This window comes from Ammospiza nelsoni, chromosome 6 (assembly GCF_027579445.1).
Source record: "Ammospiza nelsoni isolate bAmmNel1 chromosome 6, bAmmNel1.pri, whole genome shotgun sequence".
NCBI classification, from domain to species: Eukaryota; Metazoa; Chordata; class Aves; order Passeriformes; family Passerellidae; genus Ammospiza; species Ammospiza nelsoni.
This window is the reverse complement of record NC_080638.1, coordinates 46,914,729-46,934,600: the sequence shown is the minus strand read 5'-3', so window position 1 is coordinate 46,934,600 and position 19,872 is coordinate 46,914,729. Positions and strand designations below refer to the sequence as shown.

Genomic DNA, 19,872 nt, shown 5'->3' with positions numbered 1-19,872 from the left:
CTGCAGCTCAACCACAAAAACTGCTGCAATGCCTCTGGCTGAAATCATGATCATTCTCTGCCCTGCCTACCAGGAAGACATCCTATCTTAAATTTTTGTGTAGACTTGCTCATGTATAATTTCCTTTTATTTTGCCAGTACCCTCTGGTTTTGAGTTTGAATTGCTGTAAGCAGTTCTTTTGCAAGCAGCGCCACAGACCTGGCAAATGCTGTTTTGCTAACTTGCTAATGGTTCACTTCAGGGATTCTCTCTTTGAGGCAGAACTTCTAGAGGTGACCTGTGTGATACTTCCCTTGGAAGTGGCTAATTGAAGATAAGTCTGTCCAGGGATGGAGTGGACGAGAAGCTGTCCAAGCTGGTTAGTTTAATAGACATCTATTTCTAAAACATTCCCACAGATGAGAGCAAATTGATTGTAACTGTTTTTGGAAGGAAGTAATTAAGTATTAGACTGAAGAATGAACACTTTCCATTTTGATTAAATGACTTTTAGGTGTCCCAGACCAGACATAAATAGTGTATCAGAATAAATGTAGAAAAGTGACTAGTGATTATTGGTGAGTAAGCATGTACATTCCTGTCTGGAGAGCACTTCAAAAGGCTTATATTTTCATTTAATAAAAAGAATCTTATTGAAAAGTGTCTCAGTTCAGTTTGGTGAAAACACAACTAAGATCCCTAATTTTTTTTGTCCACCTTTTTATTACACCTGCTTCACTTCAGTGGAATCTCTGAACATTACAGCCTGCTTCTGCCCAAGAAAAATTACAGTCTTGAAGTCATGATATGGACTGAGAGTCAGGAAATCTAATTGTCAGCTGAGTGTTGTATTTCTGAGTGACATGGACAAGACATTAAACTGTTGATATGATAGTTTATGATTAAAATAACCAGAGAATCACAGAATAACTGGGGTTGGAAGGGATGTCTTGAGATCATCTACTCCAGCCTCCCTGCTAAAGCATAATCCATACTCAAAGTATTTTAAGATTCACAGATGAGTGCTGATAGTAATGCTTCATCCAGAATATATCCAGTTGGAACATAATGTGAGTTCTTTTGGTATTCAAAGTATTCCTTAATTTTCTTGAGTCAATTGCAGTTGCTTGTTTCTTAGAGCCATCCAAAGTATTGGTTTTCCTTCTTGGTATTTTGTCAGCTTCAAAGGAATTTGGAGATTGTGGTCTTCTTGTTTAGCCAAGATGTGTGTTTATTCCTTTTCTTTTGATTGTCATAAATCCATTACATCTACTATTTTGTGGTTTGGTGAACAGGGCTATACATAATTTCCTTCATTACTCTTACTAATAAGTTTCAGCTATTTCAAATATTTCTGACAGAGTTTAGAATTTACATGCATCTTAGTAAATAGTCTTAATACCAGTGGTTTCACTTCAGGTGATTATTTAGCATTTGACATATGCAGAATATAATAATCATGATAATTTCAGTAATTGTTTACTTTATTATCACATTATATTTACATTGTTAGGTTTCATAAATGTTTTTACCTAATCAGATGAAACCTCAAGTAGAGTAAGAGTTCTTGATTTAATGCTGAGCACTGAGCAAATTTTAACTCAATGTGTAACTCTTGTTTCTAATTTTATAAATGTCTCCTTAATGAACTGAAATTCAGCATATTTGTGGGTGTAAAACAACCTGTTACCACCTGTAAAGAGAGGACATAAGAATTAGGAGAGTAGTTATTCAAGAAACTAAAATGAGCAAATATAGGCTAAAAAGACATTGAAAAACATAATAACATGTTGGGTGGTGTGCCTGACAAATCTGGAAGTAGCTGAGAAGTCAATGAGTGCATCAGTGCTCTAGAGAGCAATATCTATCTGTATTATTTGTCCTCGCAGGCAATTTGGGACGGTCCAGTTTCTTGTGGAAAGAATGGGAAGAAACTTAGCATGTGTGTAATGCATCAAATTTCCATGTTCATCTGCCTTAGCACTCTGCTCCTGTATGATCCAGTTGCCTCTGTTTATGGCCTTCACTCTTAGGAATGTTGCAGGGCTGGTGTCAGGGCAGTGAGAGTTCTGGAAATCCTTACAACTATGTCATTGCCTGAACAGGCTGAAGGGACTTGAGGGCAGCTTGATCTTGCATTGTGGTTAGGATCATTTTTGAAGCTAGGTAGGATGCAGTATGCACACACCGACACGTGGGAAGGACAGGAAGAATTTTCTGTTGTCACTGCAGTCCTTTCACCAAAAGCATTTCCTTAACAGGTTTCTGGCTCCATCCAACATTGTATCTGTGAGCATGGAGTGCATGCCACACTAGGGACAGCTTGCCTACGGCATTCCTCAGCATATCTGGAAAGATGAAAGGAGGATTCCTCCCAGAGGACTTGTGCTAGTGCATTTCTGCTGCCTCTGACATGACCTGTGCAGAGCTCCACAAACCTTACCTTAATTAACACCACAAATTAGACCTTAGGAATACCACATTTAGCTACTGCAGTAATCAGCATTCTGTGGGAATTTTAAGAACAATCTGAACTACATAAAGTGAGAAAGAGATCTGATCTTATCAAGTACACACTACCCCAACAGTATTGACAGAATATTTCAGCGGAGGAGCTGGGCACATGCCACCACTCATCTTCTAATCCAATTATTTCAGTGTGTAACTAGCCAGGAAAACAACTACTCATTTATGAGTAGGTAGGGCTGGAGGTATTTCATTGCAAAATAATGCTTTGTAAAAAATAGGATTTTTCATGTACCATTTTAGGAAACGGAGGCACTGGCAGGATGATGCTATCCCAAACACCATGCATTGAATAGTTAATGCCATCTGTCCTACTGGAATGGTTATATTTGGTGCCAGTAAATAAGCATCAACCAGGTCAGAGATGTAAACCAAAGCTTCCCCCACAAAAGCCCTGTCTTCTCAGCTCCTGGTTATTTCTGTATGTTCCATATTCAATAATCTAGAGCAGAACCTGGGTCCCAGTCTGTTTTCACATGCATGCAAGTGTGATTCCCCAGAAAATGAGTATGTACAAGGCCAGACACAACAGAAATGAAATATGCATTTCAAGGTGACATAATGCCATAAAAGTTGTATTTTTAGCTTTCACAGGTTGTTCATAAGATCCCTCATGTATGCATGTTTCTATAATAAACAGTAGAACAAAGCCCCATTCTCTTGGCATGCTCTGTACACACAGTGTCTGCAAGCATCTAAAGATAGAAAGCACTCCATAGACAGAGCACACTGTCACAGAACACAGCAGCTGCCATTATCATGAGTTAAATATAGGCCAATTCAGACTGGCTTTTTTCAAACCTTGAACGAGTGTTTAGACTCTCACCAGAAGTAGACAGGTTTAGCATAACCCAAATGATCTTCACTTATCTTGTAGTTTAGTACAGATGCAGGAATTCAGCGGGGGCACAGTGAGCTTCTGAGAGCACTCCAGGATTTTCTGGCTTCTGAAGTGAGGCCACTGTGAGAGGTTCCTGGCCTTGGTTGCTGTTTCACTCCTCTGGTTTCCAGCAGGACACAGAGGACAGGTCTGGCAACACAACTGGTTAGACTGTGAATGGCAGCACTGGGATGTGAGCAAGCAGCCAGAGACATGAGTGGTGGCAAGGCTGCACCACTGACAACACACTGCTTTGTGCAGAAAGGCAATGCCTCTGCAAGCACCTTGTGCTGCACTGAACCAGGGACTTGTCACAACAAACACATCTGCTGCTTCACTTTCAGGTTTTCAGCTCAGGTTTTGCTCTAGTTTTCAGAGACATGCTCTGAAAGTGATCTACACTTAATATTTTTCTGAAAGATAACAGTACACATCACCTAACCTTGGTATTCTCCTAGGAAAATTACTTATTTGGCAAATAGGGATGGGGCTGGTGTAGTCACAATGAACTGGTGGGAAGATTTAACACCTGTCAGAGCTCTACCTTTCCTAAACTTTATAGTTTGTCTTTCTGAATGCATCTGATCAACTCTAGCTACTATTTCACTTAAAGATTCAAGTTCTTTTTAGAGATTTTTGGCTTCTCTGATCTCTTACTGCAAAAGTGACAGGATTTCCTTCCCTGAAAGTGAAAGGAAAACACAATCTGGGGAAAAAACTTAGTATAAGATGGTAACTGTGTAGAGGAGCAGCACTTAAAAATGCAGTCTTTCTTCATAGTCTCCCCTCTGTTCATGGATTTGCTCTGTTGAAGACAATCTCTTTTATTTTGTTTAATTACATCACGTTACTAGCCAGCATCACTGTGTTATTACATTAGCTGCTAAAAATCACTGGGCATATTAATAATTTATCTTTTTTTTTTAATATAGTGTTATTCACTGCTAATTTCTGTAAAGAAAAAGCAAAATTAAAAAAACATATAATTTATATATGAAATTTTTATATAATATGTATAAAATTATATACTTTTAATCAAATAAGTTCCACAGAGTAACTGTCTGATGCAGTGATCTATCTGCCATCTGCTGGCATCCTGTCTGAACAGAGCTGTCAGGACAGGGTGTGAAATTCAACCTACTGTTGCACATTCACATTATTATTCCAAAATTATACAAGGTTTATGAGCTGAAAGTTCAGGGTTCAGACCTCAAACTAACAATTTGCTAAGTCATTTCCACCAAAAAAAGGCAAAGAAATAAAAAAAAAAAAATCAGTGATTAGAAAGGCAATTAACAAACCCAGAACAAATGCATGTAAACAATCTCAGCTCATGATCTGTTCTTTTGCCTGTCACACCTTAAAGGTCCTTCTAAGAGTCCCATTTCCTGAGCAGGGTTAAAATAGGGGTGCTTGTAGGCTTGATGGTGAGGGTTGTGTCTTCAGGTGGTGATTCCTCATCAACCAGAGTCAAATTTGTCTCTGAATTCTGTTTTAGGTTAAACCACTGTCTTCCATATGTTGGGTTTATTCTTTGGATCGCTTACCCCTTCCATCATATCTGAGCTGCAGAAAAGTATCTTTTTCTGCACAGACCTAAGTTAGTAAGCTAGTACTAAAAAATCAATTGGAACACTATGAATCCCAGATTTTGATATTTTAAGCCCTCTAACTTGGTATTTAATTTGCTTAGTGATGCTTACAGCTATTCCATTTCAAGGGATGGAACTTCAGTGTAGCAGACATTTTGCTACTTTTGTTCTTATCCTCTGGTCATTGATGGTGAGTATGTTATACCAGGAATGGCAAGATCCGATCCATTCAGATAAAGGGAAGCTATGTGGAACAATCTTTTTTAACCCAGTTTTGCACTCTTTGAGTGGGGGAATATAGGTACAACTCAGACATGCGTTGAAGGAGGGAAGAGAGGAGCAACACATTACAAATTTGGCCTCTGTAAAATTGCTGGTCAATGCCATCAGCTGTTGTCCTTTGCTCCAGTGTTTGAGAAAAGCCTATGTATACATGGATTCCTCTTATTCAATTTGGTTTTTTGCTTCTTTTTTTTCCCTTGGGCTGAATACTGCTCAGCCATAACAGAGGTTTAGGATCATAATTTTTATTTCTGTAATAAGCAACATGCATAAATTAGTGGGTCCATATCAGAAATCCCTCTGTGTGCTTTCTAGTGAGATGAAGAAGATGGAAAAGGGTATATAAAGTCTAGAAAATGTCTGAGCCAGTGTTTCTATATTTTCATGACACAGTACTCACATTGTAACTGCAGCAAGATCCATGCAGAGATTTACAAAAATGACATTAGAGAAAGCTACTGCTCTGTGAGAAGCTTGTTGCATAGTCCATCTGGGTCTAGACAAACACCCTACAGAAATGTGGTTTTATGGGGAAAATTGATGTTAAAAATAACATAAATCCCTCTTTACTCTGACCTGTGTCTCGTATGAGTTCAGGTTTGTGTCTCCCAAGCCTAATAATAAATGTGACTGCTCACAGCTTTCAATATCTGTCTCTCCTCTGGTACTGACTACAGTTAAAAAACAGAGGATGGATTCAGCACTTTCTTGTGCAGCCATAGCAGCATTCCTTATAAAACATGAGAATTAAAATAACACTCAGGCACCAAGAGGTTAGAATGTAGGGGAAGGCCATATCTGGTAGAATGGTTCAACCTCCTTTTCATAACCCATGTAATGAGTTATCTGAAATCTCATCTATATTTTAATATATATTATAACTCTGCTGCTTCTTTTCAAGGAGTGCTGTCTTCTTCACTGCTGTGGTGAGTAGGTCCTGGCTGGCAGGAAGCACCCACACGGCCATTGGCTCACTCACCTGCAATGATGGAGAGAACATGGGAAGAACAATGGAATGTTCTCTAAATAACCTCATGGGTCAAAGTAAAGACAGCAAAGTCACTTACCATGGACTCTCACAGCAAAGCAAACTTGACTGTTAGACTTTAAATTAATTTATTGACAATTAGCATAAAAAAATTAATTACTGAGTTGAGTGTTTGGAAACAAAATCCCCACAAACATTCAAAATGCCTTTCTTCCCCATCTTTCAAGCTCAGCTTCACTCCAGACACCTCTCCTCCACCCATGTTGTTTATGTGGGTCACCTTCAGTCTGGAGGTGCAGCCAATGGCAGGGGTCAGAACACAGTGGTTTCTCTGCTGTTCTGAACTCTTTTCCTCTGTTCCTTTGCTGATCCTCCATGGGCTGCAGACCCTGCAGTACCAGCACTGTCATGGAGAAGCTCCCGCTCACCTGCCCTTGTTATTCCCTTGTTCTCTCCCTTGTCTTCTGCCTGTCCAGCATTCCTGCCCTTTCTGAAACACACTTTCCCAGAGGTGCCACCATGTCATCTCAGTGGCTCAGCTGTGCCCTGAGGTGGGTCTATTGGAGCTGACCGGAGCCAGCAATGTCAGAGAAGAGAGAAGAACAAAATATTGTTATATTTTTCTTAGGTGCTATGTCCAAGTCAGCTATATTTAAAATACATTTAGTTTCAGTCTCATTTTGAACATGAAGGAGCTTGGACAAGTTACAATGAAATCCACAGTGACTGTTTCAGGCAGCAAAGAGGTTGATGTGACCAAATCACTGATGACCAAGGCAGTGCTGTGCCAGTCTTTCCATATAGCCTGTTGAGAAGGGCATCACACCTCACTGTGTGTGCCAGGCTCTGGACCAGGCCTGGCTTGCATTTGGCTGAGCTGAAAGACAAGCAGTGTGAGCTGTGACTGCCTGCACCATCCACAATAGCTTTGCAAACATATTTTGACTAAGGACATATCAAATGTTTGTGAGCTGATATATGTGATATTCTGGTTTATGGCTTTGGTACAAAGACTGTCATTCCTAGTGTTAAAATATTTTGGTCTAGAGAAAGTGATTTAGAAGACAAGCTGTTTAATTAGTGCATGGGCAGAGATAAGCTGTTCTGAAAATAGTTGGCAGCATGGGGAAGGGCAAAAAGTTAGGAGTAAGTGAAGGGAACAAAAGAAATACTAAAGAAAAGTGGTTTGTTCAAAATATGTTTTCTCTGCTCCAAAATACAGAACCTTTTGGAGAGATGAGGACAGCATTTTCCATGCAGGTGTATTACATTATCGCTACAAATATGCCAGTGGTCATCTAGCAAAAAAGGTAGCCAGCTTGCCTGGAGCCTTGGGGAGATTTGTCAGGAATTCAGAAAAGTTTGGAAGACAGAAAAACCATCTGAGCTCACTGTGAAGCAGGAAGTGTTCCAGTGCTATTTCTGGTTACTAGTACTGTATACTGGAGGAGCTTTCTATGAAATGACGGGTGAAACTACAGAATCATGGAATAATCTTATATGAAATATGCTGTTCATGGAAATATATATATGTTCTCCATATTTAGCATTTCGTCTAGTCTGATAAATGACTATAGCTTCTTTTGACCCCCAACTTAATGCCTCCTGCTCCTTTTTCATAGGAATATATATCAACTGTGTGGTTTCAGTTTGCAAACTTAAAAACACTGTTTGGTGCTTTTATTGTCAACCCTCAGGTCAGAAAAATTGTACCTCAGTTAATTCAGCTGAAGAAAGCAGAAAATATAAAATAATCCACTACATTGGCTTTGATCTATTGGGCCAGAGAGAGAAAAAAGAAAGTAAAAAACTCCAGGTTTATTTTAGCTCCAAAACTATTTTAGACCAAAACTACTAAAATTGCTGTATATATAATACAAAATGAGGAAAAAGTGAAGCTGCAGTTATTGATGGAAAAGATGGATAAGAACTAAATTCCACTGATAAGGGTGTGTTCATTACTCTGTCTGTCTTTATCCCTCTTGGCACTAGAGTAGATTGACAGGAGGTTGTTAGAATTCATGTAAGCAAGTAATGTATGTAAAGTACTTCATGTAAGCATCAGTAATGTTTGGCCAGTTTAGCACTTAGCCACCTCAAGAATAAAATCAGCACTGTCTGTGGAAAATAGGAATGACCCTGATGGGTGCACAGAAAACTCTCAGTTCTTAGATACTTAGATTATTTCTTTGATGTTTTCCACATTAGTTCTAGGTGGATTTAAATTGGTCTCATTAGCCAGCACTAATTTATTTATATTTGAGGAATGTCTTACAAATTATCTGCTTCATCACTGTGGAAAGAACTTGTGGGTAAACAAACTTAAAAAGAAAAAGAGTGGAAAACATCTCTTGTAAAGGTGTTTTAATTTTACCAAAACAACTATAAGATAAGCTATCTTTCCTGGAGGAAGAGGTTTGTTGTTTTTTCTTTTAGACCCTATTAAAAATTATGTATTCATGCCACAAGATGGGTTCAGATGATTTCTTAGCCTGGCAGAAGTTGCTCAGCTATTTGACAAGGTTTTGCTCCAAGCTGAAAATACTGTATAAAAGAGAAATTTGTGTGAACTTATTCAGACTTCTCAACCCTTAGTGTTATAAAATGTGATTATTTATTTATTTATTGTAGTAATGACTTGGTGTAACACTGCAGTGGATTGAATTTTTGTAGTACGTCATTATTACAATGTACATATTTCATTACAATTCAGTACAATTATGCCTTAGCATTTTTATTCATCTGTAGCAGTTAGACTCTACTGTGAAGTTCCTCTGAACGCATGCCTAACAGTAAAACGACCCTCCTTTTCATGTCAGTCCTGCATTTCATGTGTTATTGTTCATTAAGTAATTCTTTTTCTAAGTCCTGCTTTTGTGCTCTTTTCAGCAGCTCTAAAAATGCTGTGCCTGATTCACCATTGCTTTCTACCTTCATTTGTACCCTCAGCTGCTTTTGTGTCAGTGACAAAGGTGCACAATAACCATGAGTCAGGCCTTTTACAGATCCTTTCATTAACACTGTTACCATTTTTACTTAAAAAAACCAAAAACCTTTGGCTGAGTTTATCACTCACAGACAAGGGGATGTCCTGAACATTTGTTACTCCTTTGAAGGCCAGTCTTTTCATTCCTGCCTCTCTCATGAGACAATTCTGACACATACTGAAATGAATTTTAATTTTTGCTGTGTGGGGACTGGGGGAAGAGTTATTATGCACTACTTTGATGCCAGGCAGCTCCAAATTACTTTTTGTTCAAGGATATCCAAGAGGCACTTGTCTCCTAACTTCCACAAGGCAAGGTTTCTGACATTTCATTTTTACATTTCAGGAAACTGAAGCATTTAGTAGAAGTAAACAAGTTACCTTGGTCAAACTAGAAATTAAACCTCAATGAAAAAAGGCAGGGGTGCCAGTGTAGGACACTATGTAACACCCATGTGATCTGTTCTTTTCCTTTCACTACTCATCGAATAAATCTGAAATCCTGCCATTGTGAGGGTGTGTCCATACCTCTTAAAGAAGATAGATTGTCCTTTGGTATTTTAGCAAAATACTCAAAATGGCTCTTTGGAAAAAGAGGCAATAAGGAATGAATTCAGATTTTTTTTTTTTTTTTAATATTGTTGCTTTTCCCCTTTGTACTTGGTAGTTTCTTCCATATCTTATATTTGGCATTATATTACTAATCTTATTGAACTATTCTATTCATCCAGACACAGAAAATAAACACACACCCAAATGAAATATTAAGCATAGGGATCATCTTAAACAGTTTCAGAACTAAAAGTATGAAATATATTCATGCTACCTGGTTCTGAAAGCATTCCAAATCAGAGGAGTACTTAACGAGGGTCTGACACTGCATCTCTAAAAGAAATGCTCCCATTTTAGGGTAGCACAGTATTGCTCACAAGCTGGTTAGATATTAACCAGTTCAGGCAATATCCCTTCTGTATATTACAAAGATAACTTCTGAGATCTTATTTCCTGTCTAGGCAGTGCCTTAATCCGAAATGAAATCTCATTCCTGGGTTAAGGGATATGCTTTATTTGAAAAACTAATTTGGAAATATGATTTACAGTGACCTCCGCATTGCTTTTTCAGAATAAATAGAGAATTTACACTACCATTGAAATGAATCAACAGTAAGGTTTCTAGTAATTTACAGGTTTCTCATGAAACTTTATTGGGTGCTGAGTTTATTCACAGCAGAGAAAATCTGAAATAAATCTGCCAGAGTCAATTGTGTTAATCCAGGCTTGCATCAATATTAACAGAAACAAAATCTAAGTGTATATTAAATAAATTGAGAGTTTATATGATTTAGGAGTGTAAAATACAATTACACTTGCTATATTTGAATTCAGTTTATAGAAGCCAGTAACACATACTCTTTGTTCAAGAGCTTTCCAGTGTGGATTTACATAGGTAATTTTATCTCAGGCTGTTTGGTACTTGACATAAATCCTTTTTTTCTGGAGTAAACCAATAATACAGTTTTCTATTTTTGAAAAGGAGATTTAACCTTCATATTTGTGAATGAAAGCTGGAAAACCTGAGTCTAGAAAACCCAAAGCATGAATTATTTCTACATAAAATTGCACCTTTTCAATGAGGGAAAAGGGGTTTATTTTAATTTTAACCTTGGTCCTGTTTGTTGAATGCTTGGTGCTGGTGAGGCAATGTGGGTGTACACATACTTGTATGGAGGTGTGAATGTGCACTTTTTCTTAGGCGTTGAACCTGATATGGAGCATATTGATGCCTTTCTGAAGCTTTGGAATGTTTTTCCAGGTGGTGTTTGTGGTAGATTAGTCACTTCCTAGTGCATAGAAAATGGGAATCATGATAAACCGGGGCCAGACATGGGGATTTACTATTAACTGGACAGGACTCTCACTAACAGGGAGAGAGGGTTGTATTCCACCCAACAAGCTCACAAAAGGCAGAAAGAGACATACCAGGTGACACCAGCATAATCAGTGTGTCATTCACAAAGAATGCAGTTCCAGAAACCCACTCAAACATTTTTTTTCCTGTTGTTTCCTTTTTCTAGAATAAACAAGTGAGTCAAACAAAGATCCGGGTGATCTCCACCATCGCATTCATCCTGGCAGGCTGCATTGTCTTTGTGACCATTCCTGCAGTTATCTTCAAACACATCGAGGGATGGACAGCCTTGGAGTCCATTTACTTTGTAGTTGTCACTCTGACCACTATTGGCTTTGGTGACTTTGTAGCAGGTGAGCAGCTTTGAGCCAAGATGCTCTGCACAAGGGCCTTGGCTCTTAGAGTTTGCTTTCTGGTATAGAGAGGAGGCTCTTCACAATGTGTTATGTTCCAGTGAAACCATGCCAGGTGTTTCTGTTGGGATTACTGTGCAGTACAACACTACACCAGGCTGATTTAGGGTCCAGGTGCCTTGCCATATGTAGATTGTGAGCCTTCAGCAGTGTAGATAACGGGAGCCTGGAAAGTCCTGATTATCCTTTATCATGCAATGAATTATGCAAAAGTAAAATTGCTTTCCCATTGAATTAAAGATTTGTATTAGTCCATTAGTGCTCAGTCTGAGGCTGACTGCAGGAGCAAGCAGCCCAAATGATGAATGGAAGAAGCTTCTACAAAGGACAACTGAGCCATAGGTCTGTAGAATTCTCTGGTCAGATGCAGTAGTGGGCTGCTACCACAGGAGCTGCAGCATTTCAAAACCTGCATTCTGTTTCCTAACCTTGGCAGAAATGTTGACATTGCAGTTGACCTGTTAAGGAAAACTCTTGTAGGAGAGACAGACTAATGGGGTATGTATCTCAGTACTTGGGGGAGACTCTCCAAGATTAATACGGTAGAAGCAGGAACTATAAATGTCTACCCATATACAATTTCCAAAGAGGGAATTGAGATAGCTGGCTGGAGAGATAAGAGAGACATTTTTTTTTTCACACAGCTGCTTTGCTAACAAAAAGGTGGTTAAAATAAGTGAATTTTTTCCCATCAGTGCATGACCTCTACTCCTCATTCCTGTCAGTAGTCCTAATTAAAGGGATTAAGTTGTCTGTGTTACAAACAGTCAGATTGTGCTTCTTAGTCCCTATAAACAGAATGAGTTAAAAACATCAAATAAAACTACAAAATTTTCTTTGTTGAAGGACAGTAGACAAGTCTTTTTTGTAGAGAATACTCTAATCTTCCTTTTTTTATGACATACTGGCATAGAATACATGAATTATTGAGGAAAAAAAGTCACTGAACAAAGAAAGACCCAGATATAAAAAAGAAAGTTTTAGGACCATTCAGTTACAGAAATGATTGTGTGAGCTTTGTGCATTTTAACCACTTAGATGTGTAAAGGAATTAACTGATATTCTTTGAGGTATCACAGTGTGAAATAAAAATAATTTACAATATTTTTCTTAATAATACAACAGTTCAGTATTGTTTAATAATCTGATAGTAACAAAAAGCTGTGAATATTAAATTGTTCTATATGCACATGATTAGGAGAACATAATCCACAGCTGGGTGGCTACTAACAAGCATGATTTTCCAAAAATCATATGGAAGACCCTGAATAAGAAAACTTCAGAGGCATTTTCATTATAAGAGTTTAAGGCAGGTGATCACCAGGAGATTTGGCGTTTATTGCTGGTTTTGAGAGAGATTTTCTGCCCCTTTTATTTTCTGTCACTTTAATCTCTCAGTATCTCTGTTCCTTCAATAGCAAATCAGAAATACTCTACCTTAATGGTTAAAGCAGTGTCAATGGAGCTATGCTGGCTTATTCCCCTAGAACAAATCCCAGCTCTTGGGAATCTGGGAGGTGTTTGTACTACAGTTGGAAATAAAATTGTGCATGGAGCCTGAAAAAACACAGTGTCTGATAGGCTGAAAAAAGTGGTCTCATGCTTTCTCAGTCACCTGATTACTCTGCAAGATAGATCCAGACAATCTGTTTCCTAGTGAGCTTCCTCAGGGACATGTATGATCAGAAGAGGCTTCTTGTACCATAGCAACAGCAGTCCCTACCTCCTATTGTTTCAGACTCTTAAAGACTGGAAAGAAAGAGTGTGATTCATGCAGTCTATGGGGAGAGATTAACATCCAAACCAATGTCTGGGTCCCTGCCAAGTCTCAAATGTCTGACCTTCCATGGGGGTGTTCTGACAGGCTTTTTGTCTTATTATCAGAATTACAGTGCTGTTGACAAGAGTTAGGAAATACTATTAGGCATTTTTCAGAATTGTAGATATTTTGTAATGATTTTGTCACCTCATGATTTGTAAGCATAATTATATGCTTATTTCAGGAGGAGATGCTAACATCGCATACATGGAGTGGTACAAACCCTTAGTGTGGTTCTGGATCCTGGTTGGCCTTGCCTACTTTGCTGCCGTTCTGAGTATGATTGGAGACTGGTTAAGAGTCCTGTCCAAGAAGACACAAGAAGAGGTATGATCAGTAATTTCTCAGCAGTTTTTCATTTTACATGAGAGATTTAAGAGCCTGATTCCTGCTTGTCTAAATAAGGATGCTGCTCTTCATGACCAGTGCTAAATATGACCTGTGGTTTACTATTTGCCTTTTGTATACAGTTAGCTCTGATCTTTAGCTCCTTCACAAAGGAAGAGAAAAAAGCCAAGGAAGCAACCAAGGCTGTTGCACCTCTATCAGTACTCAAAAATATACAGAACATGTCGTAGGAAGGGGACCAGGACACCAGCTGGTTCATCACACGTCCAGTTTATTGAAGAAAGCATCAAACACTTATACAGCAAATAATAATAAGCTTATGATTATTCTGTAAGCCAAGCAATCTATTGGTTAAACTATACCATGAACTCTTCCTCATTCCTTAGGGGTTACATCTCTCTTTTCTCATGTCTCTTTCACTATTTGTTATCATACTATGGCTAGGCCCAAGGACACACTATCTAGCAGGTGCAGGACTTGGAGTTAGCCACGGTTTTGTACTTTTCCAGTCTCTATTCAGCCAAACTCCCAACACTTCCCCTGTTTTTTTTTGTTTTTGTTTTTTTTTTTTTTTTTTTTTTTTGGTTTTATTTTTTTTGGTTTTTTTTTAGAAGAAGTAAAGTTCTATGGGCTAACTGTGTCACACTCTTTGCAACACAAAAATAGGCAAGTCTAAAAACTAAACAATATTCTCAGCTAGCAAGGTTTCTCTCTTACAAGGGATTTAAGCTAGGGAAACAAACTAAAAAGGCTATCACTATTTATAGGATATGCTCTACAACAGATACAAAAAGAATTCTATGTGCTACAAGGCTCAAACAAAACTCAGGTGTGCTAATACAACCTACAAAAATAAGCTAAAGGAACAACATGTGCACAGGTTTTATCTGCGTTGATTGTCTGGTAAGTTTGCTTTCTATTCTCAAACAGCAGATATACTTCAAACAGGAATGGCTCTACTCACAAATGCTTCTGATTGTCCTTTTCAACTAGAGTTTCTCTGATGTTCACAACAACACTTTACACACAAGTCATAAAATAAACGTCTATCATAAAAGCATAAATCTATCTAACATCACTTAATAGTATTTAGACCTAATATACTTAAAATATTTAAACTCAACAGAACTTAACAGATTTTTAAATCAACAGAACTTATACGTAAAATCACTTGAATCTAACAAAACTTAATTAGAACTTAACTGACTTTAAATTCTACATAACTTAAACCTAATATAATTTAAACTTAACAGAATCTAACTTTATTTAAACTAAATAACACTTAAACTTAACAAAAATTAAACTGAACAGCACTTAAACTTAACAGAAAATAAACTTAACAAAACTTAACCTTAATAGTATTCAACATTTAATGGCACTTAATAGATAATTTAACTTAAACTACTTAGTAACAAATAAAACTTACTATAGAAATAGAATATAGCATTTACTATAACTTAATTACAGGCCTGATTCTAAAATACTAAACTAAAACAATTTTCTTCACGTGTTTGCTGCAGCATTTTTATACTTGAATGCACTTAAACATAAGGAGTTTTTTCAAGATATACCTGTGGAAAAATTCTTTTAAATTCAGTGCTTGCTTTTACTTTTACCACGTCTAAACAAGGCTCAAAAAATACAAAAAGCATATTCATTACATATTACTTATACAATCTTTTTAACACATCTTTAACATTTTTAAATTTTTCAAAATACAATTTCAGAGTTTGATGTTCTACTGACTGAGTTATTTGGGCTTCTGATATTTAAAGTCTCTTTTACAGTCTCTGCTAGGAAAAACAAAAGGGTCTTTTTAACTTAGGTGAGAAACGTCTTGATAGTAATGGTCCTTGGTGTCGCTTGTTTATTTTCACTGGTTTCTTAATTGCAGTAGGGATCTTTTGTTGACAAAAGTCACATTTATTACGGCTGTTAGGTCTAAAACTGAAGCTTCGGAGCGGGCGACCACCCCCCGCGCTGGGCTCTTTGTTTCACAAGTCTCGCCGGCAGGCTGAATCACTGCGTGCGCTGGAGCCATGGCCGCACAGGTCGCTCCCCGCGCGGCTGCCTCTGCTACCGCCGCTGCAGCGCAGCATTTCAGGCGGTCGCTCGCCGCGGCTGCTCCCCACGGCGCAGCGCCCGTGCCGAGTTCGGAGGGGCACAGCCCCGCAGGCGCCCCGAGCCGCGGCTGCTGCTTTGCATTCAGAGACATGCTGAAGCAGTGTATTGTACACCACCCGCCATGGCTTGCTGGGTTTCTTTGCTGTCTTATAATCTTCTAACACTGCTTCCCACAGTATATCCCCAAATTTTCTCCATTCCGAGAGTTCATAGACTGTATGCGGGTTAAGGAAAACTTCTTTAGCATAGCTGTAGGCTAATAACTCTGGTAGCTCCTTTTTTATATCTATCCCCTTTAGTCCTCGCCTTTCTAAATACACGGCAGATAAATTATGTGCTGCTTGCCTATTCATACCTATTTCGTGAGCGCGCTCTTTGCAGCTTTCCAGGCTCCAGCAGACACGTATGGCTCGAGTCGCCGATGTGAACCCCGAGGGTGCTTCAAAATTCTGGCACCATCCCGGCTGCAAGCAGGACCCAACTCCAACTTCCTCGACCGTGGCGTGTTCTCCCCATTTTTCTTTTAGTGCCAGACGAGGGGTCAGCGTTCGGGGTCAAGCATTTGTCGTAGGAAGGGGACCAGGACACCAGCTGGTTCATCACAGGTCCAGTTTATTAAAGAAAGCATCAAACACTTATACAGCAAATAATAATAAGCTTATGAATATTCTGAATATTGGTTAAACTATACCATGAACTCTTCCTCATTCCTTAGGGGTTACATCTCTCTTTTCTCATGTCTCTTTAACTATTTGTTATCATACTATGGCTAGGCCCAAGGACACACTATCTAGCAGGTGCAGGACTTGGAGTTAGCCACAGTTTTGTACTTTTCCAGTCTCTATTCAGCCAAACTCCCAACAAGAACACATCAGTAGGATTGCAATTATGGAATGAGAGGCCAGCCTTTACTCTGAAACTAGCTATGAAATCGTACTAAAAATTTCAGTGTCCTCACCTTAAAAATTAGGAGATTTTCCTGTGTTTTCCTATGCCAGGGAATGCGGTTTTGAATAGAAGTTTAGATCCAGGTCCCTTACTGTGTACTCTGTTTTTAAAAGTTGAAGAAACTGAGTAGTCAGCATCAAGGAGAGCATGACTAAATTCACTCAGAACGTGCCCTCTCTGATTCAAAGAGGATGCTGGTGTATTTCCTATTTTTCTATTTTTCTCTTTCTATTTTCCACACTCAAATAAGTGCAGAAAATAAAAAGGCAATTGCCATGCCTCTAGAGCTGAAGCCTGTGGTGGAGGATGTTAGTAATATAATTTCAAATTTTAAGGCAACCCTGCTTTTCTAGGAAAGTTTACCTGGACGGGTAAACCAAATAGCAAAATTTGGCAGGGGGGTAGTGCTGTTTCTAATTTTTGAAGGGATCTGCACCACCCAAGGCCTGGTGCATCCCCCATGCATCTCCATTAATAAAGGGGACTGCAGAGAGCATGGCTGTTCCGTTGATCAGCAGGCAGCTACAGGGAGGAGTCTGGTCTCCCACACAGATGCCTTCTGTCACAGTGCTAAATGGACACCTGCACATCTGGCCTGCAGAAAAAAAGATAACTCCTTGTGGGTTATGGGATGCAAAAACTTGAGTTCAGGCTGCAGCAGCACAAACAACTCATTGACTGTGTGGGCTCCTGCAGACACTGTACTCCTAAATCTGTTCTTTAGCTGAACTTTGAGAAAGCCCTGTTTTAATTGAAATATTGCTTGGTCATTTATCTTGATTTTTCTCATTTTGGAAAGCATATTTATTGAGTACAGCCATTGCTTGGTGCTTTATTATTAACTATTATTCCAGCCTCCAGTGCAAAGGAGTAAAACAGAGAAAGACAGCAGGACATTCATATGGTCTTAGTACCCATACAGAATTTGTGTTGAAAACTCCTCCAGATGGTTTGACAGTGTGGTACTCGGACAGTTGGGCAATGGAAATCTCCATAAAAGACAGCTACATTTGTCCCTGAAAATGAACCCTAGACTGGGGGTGTCAGAGGGCCACTTGAAATTAGCTAATGGGCATTAAGGATTAACTGCTCTGTGACTCTGTGGCTCTAAACAGAACCTTCAGTGGGACTAAACATCTGCATCCATGAGCAATACAGGAAAACACATTTCTGTACTGCTGCACTGGTTGTTGTGTTGTTCTGAAGTGTATTGGTTTAACTGTATGTGATTAACTTTGCCCACTCTTGACCATCTATTACTGACATTATGAGTCAGGAATTTTGTTCTTAATCAAGGATGGATTAGCATGAACATATCCCACCATGTAACACAGCTATAAAATGTGTGAGGTGGCAAAGTGACACAGGCAGATGAATTCTATGTCACAAAAGCCATCAGCTGGTATGTTTAGAGTTTGCCCAGTGTAAGCCCTTTACTACTGAAGTTTGGGACCAGATGGATGCAGTGGAGATGGGACCTCTTCCCAGTTTCACGCCACAGAATAAAGTGCTTGTGTTACTGTTCTACAGGAAAGATTTTTTTTTAAAAAAAATAAATTAATTTCTCTTTCCTCCTGTTGTGAAGGTTGGAGAAATAAAAGCCCACGCAGCAGAGTGGAAAGCAAACGTGACAGCCGAGTTCAGAGAGACGCGGCGGCGGCTGAGCGTGGAGATCCACGACAAGCTGCAGCGGGCAGCCACCATCCGGAGCATGGAGCGCCGGCGCCTGGGCCTGGAGCAGCGGGCCCACTCCTTGGACATGCTCTCTCCAGAGAAACGCTCCGTCTTTGCTACCTTGGAGACAGGACGCTTCAAGGCCTCCTCTCAGGAAAGCATCAACAACAGGCCCAACAACCTGCGCCTGAAAGGGTCAGAGAAGCTCAACAAGCACGGGCAGGGGGCATCTGAGGACAACATCATCAACAAATTTGGATCGTCCGCTAAGATGACCAAAAGGAAAAACAAGGACATCAAAAAGACCATGCCTGAGGATATGCATAAAATTTATGAGACCTTCAGAAACTATTCTGATAGAATACTGGATGAAGAAAAAAAGGAAGAGGAGACAGAGAAGATGCGTAATTCCAAGAATACTTCTAGCACTGCAGTTCTGACCAACTCTATCCTGCAGCACTCAGACCTGGAAAATGGAGTGATTTCCAATGAAGCCAAAGAAAGGATGCAGAAAAACAAAGTGTTACTTCAAGAGAGAAGTTAAATGTAAAAGATGTTTGACTTGAATTAACAATGTTGGTGTTTTTATATCCATATATATTGAGACACGTGCCTTATGCAGACTCCTTATTCAGTCTGAATTATATATCATCCAAGATTATTTCACTGTGCCATAAAGACTCAAGCTTGCTCTGCCAAAACACATCAGGAACACAGCACTGCAGAATGGCAACAGAAAGCTACGCACATGGAAATTTCAGCCTGTATAAGATTACCAGGGCAAGACACAAAGGAAGGGCTTGGACCATGGCAGTATCACCAGAGGGCTCCTACCATGGTGTGATATTAGACAAAGGGCAGCTATGCAAGAAGGGCCTATGAAAGGGATGAAAAACACTGTATCTTTGTAATGGAGTACGCATCCATAAAGCCTTTCCCTGGTGATTAAAAAAGGAGAAATTATTGGAGTGAACTAGACACTTTCAGTGAGGCTTAGTTTACGTTTTGGCACGTGATCCAAGCTAGATTTTGGTTTTTTTTTCTATACTGGAGTCAGATGCATTACCTTTCTAAATGCCAAAAGAATGTCCATGGACACAGCTAGCAGCTGAGTGCTGGTTGGAAAATCAACATAGACATAAGTAAGGATTGGATTGCTCTTTTCAGTAAAAAAAAAAAAAAGAAAAAAAGAAAAAAAAAGAAAAAACAAAACAAAAAAAGCTCTGTGGGTATTTATCTTAAGCAATGAAAAAAACCATAAAAAAGAAAATAAACAAATGGATTTTTTTTTCTCATGTGGGAAAATTCAATGTAAAGTCACAGCAAGAATGTGCATATGAAGAAAATACAACATTTCATGTTATGTTGTTTAAAAGAAGAGAAACATCAATTTAATGATATTT

The 19,872-nt window shown here is 39.0% G+C and overlaps 1 protein-coding gene across 1 annotated transcript in view; it reads left to right on the top strand.

Moving 5' to 3' along the window:
* Positions 1–19,013, top strand: part of KCNK10 (potassium two pore domain channel subfamily K member 10) — a 52,185-nt gene extending 33,172 nt beyond the window's left edge. Inside the window, exons 6-8 of the mRNA XM_059474787.1 lie at positions 11,310–11,496; positions 13,560–13,702; positions 18,381–19,013. Of these exons, the coding sequence (XP_059330770.1) occupies positions 11,310–11,496; positions 13,560–13,702; positions 18,381–19,013 (963 nt within the window). The remainder of the gene's footprint in view (positions 1–11,309; positions 11,497–13,559; positions 13,703–18,380) is intronic.
* The last annotated feature ends 859 nt before the right edge of the window (positions 19,014–19,872 follow it).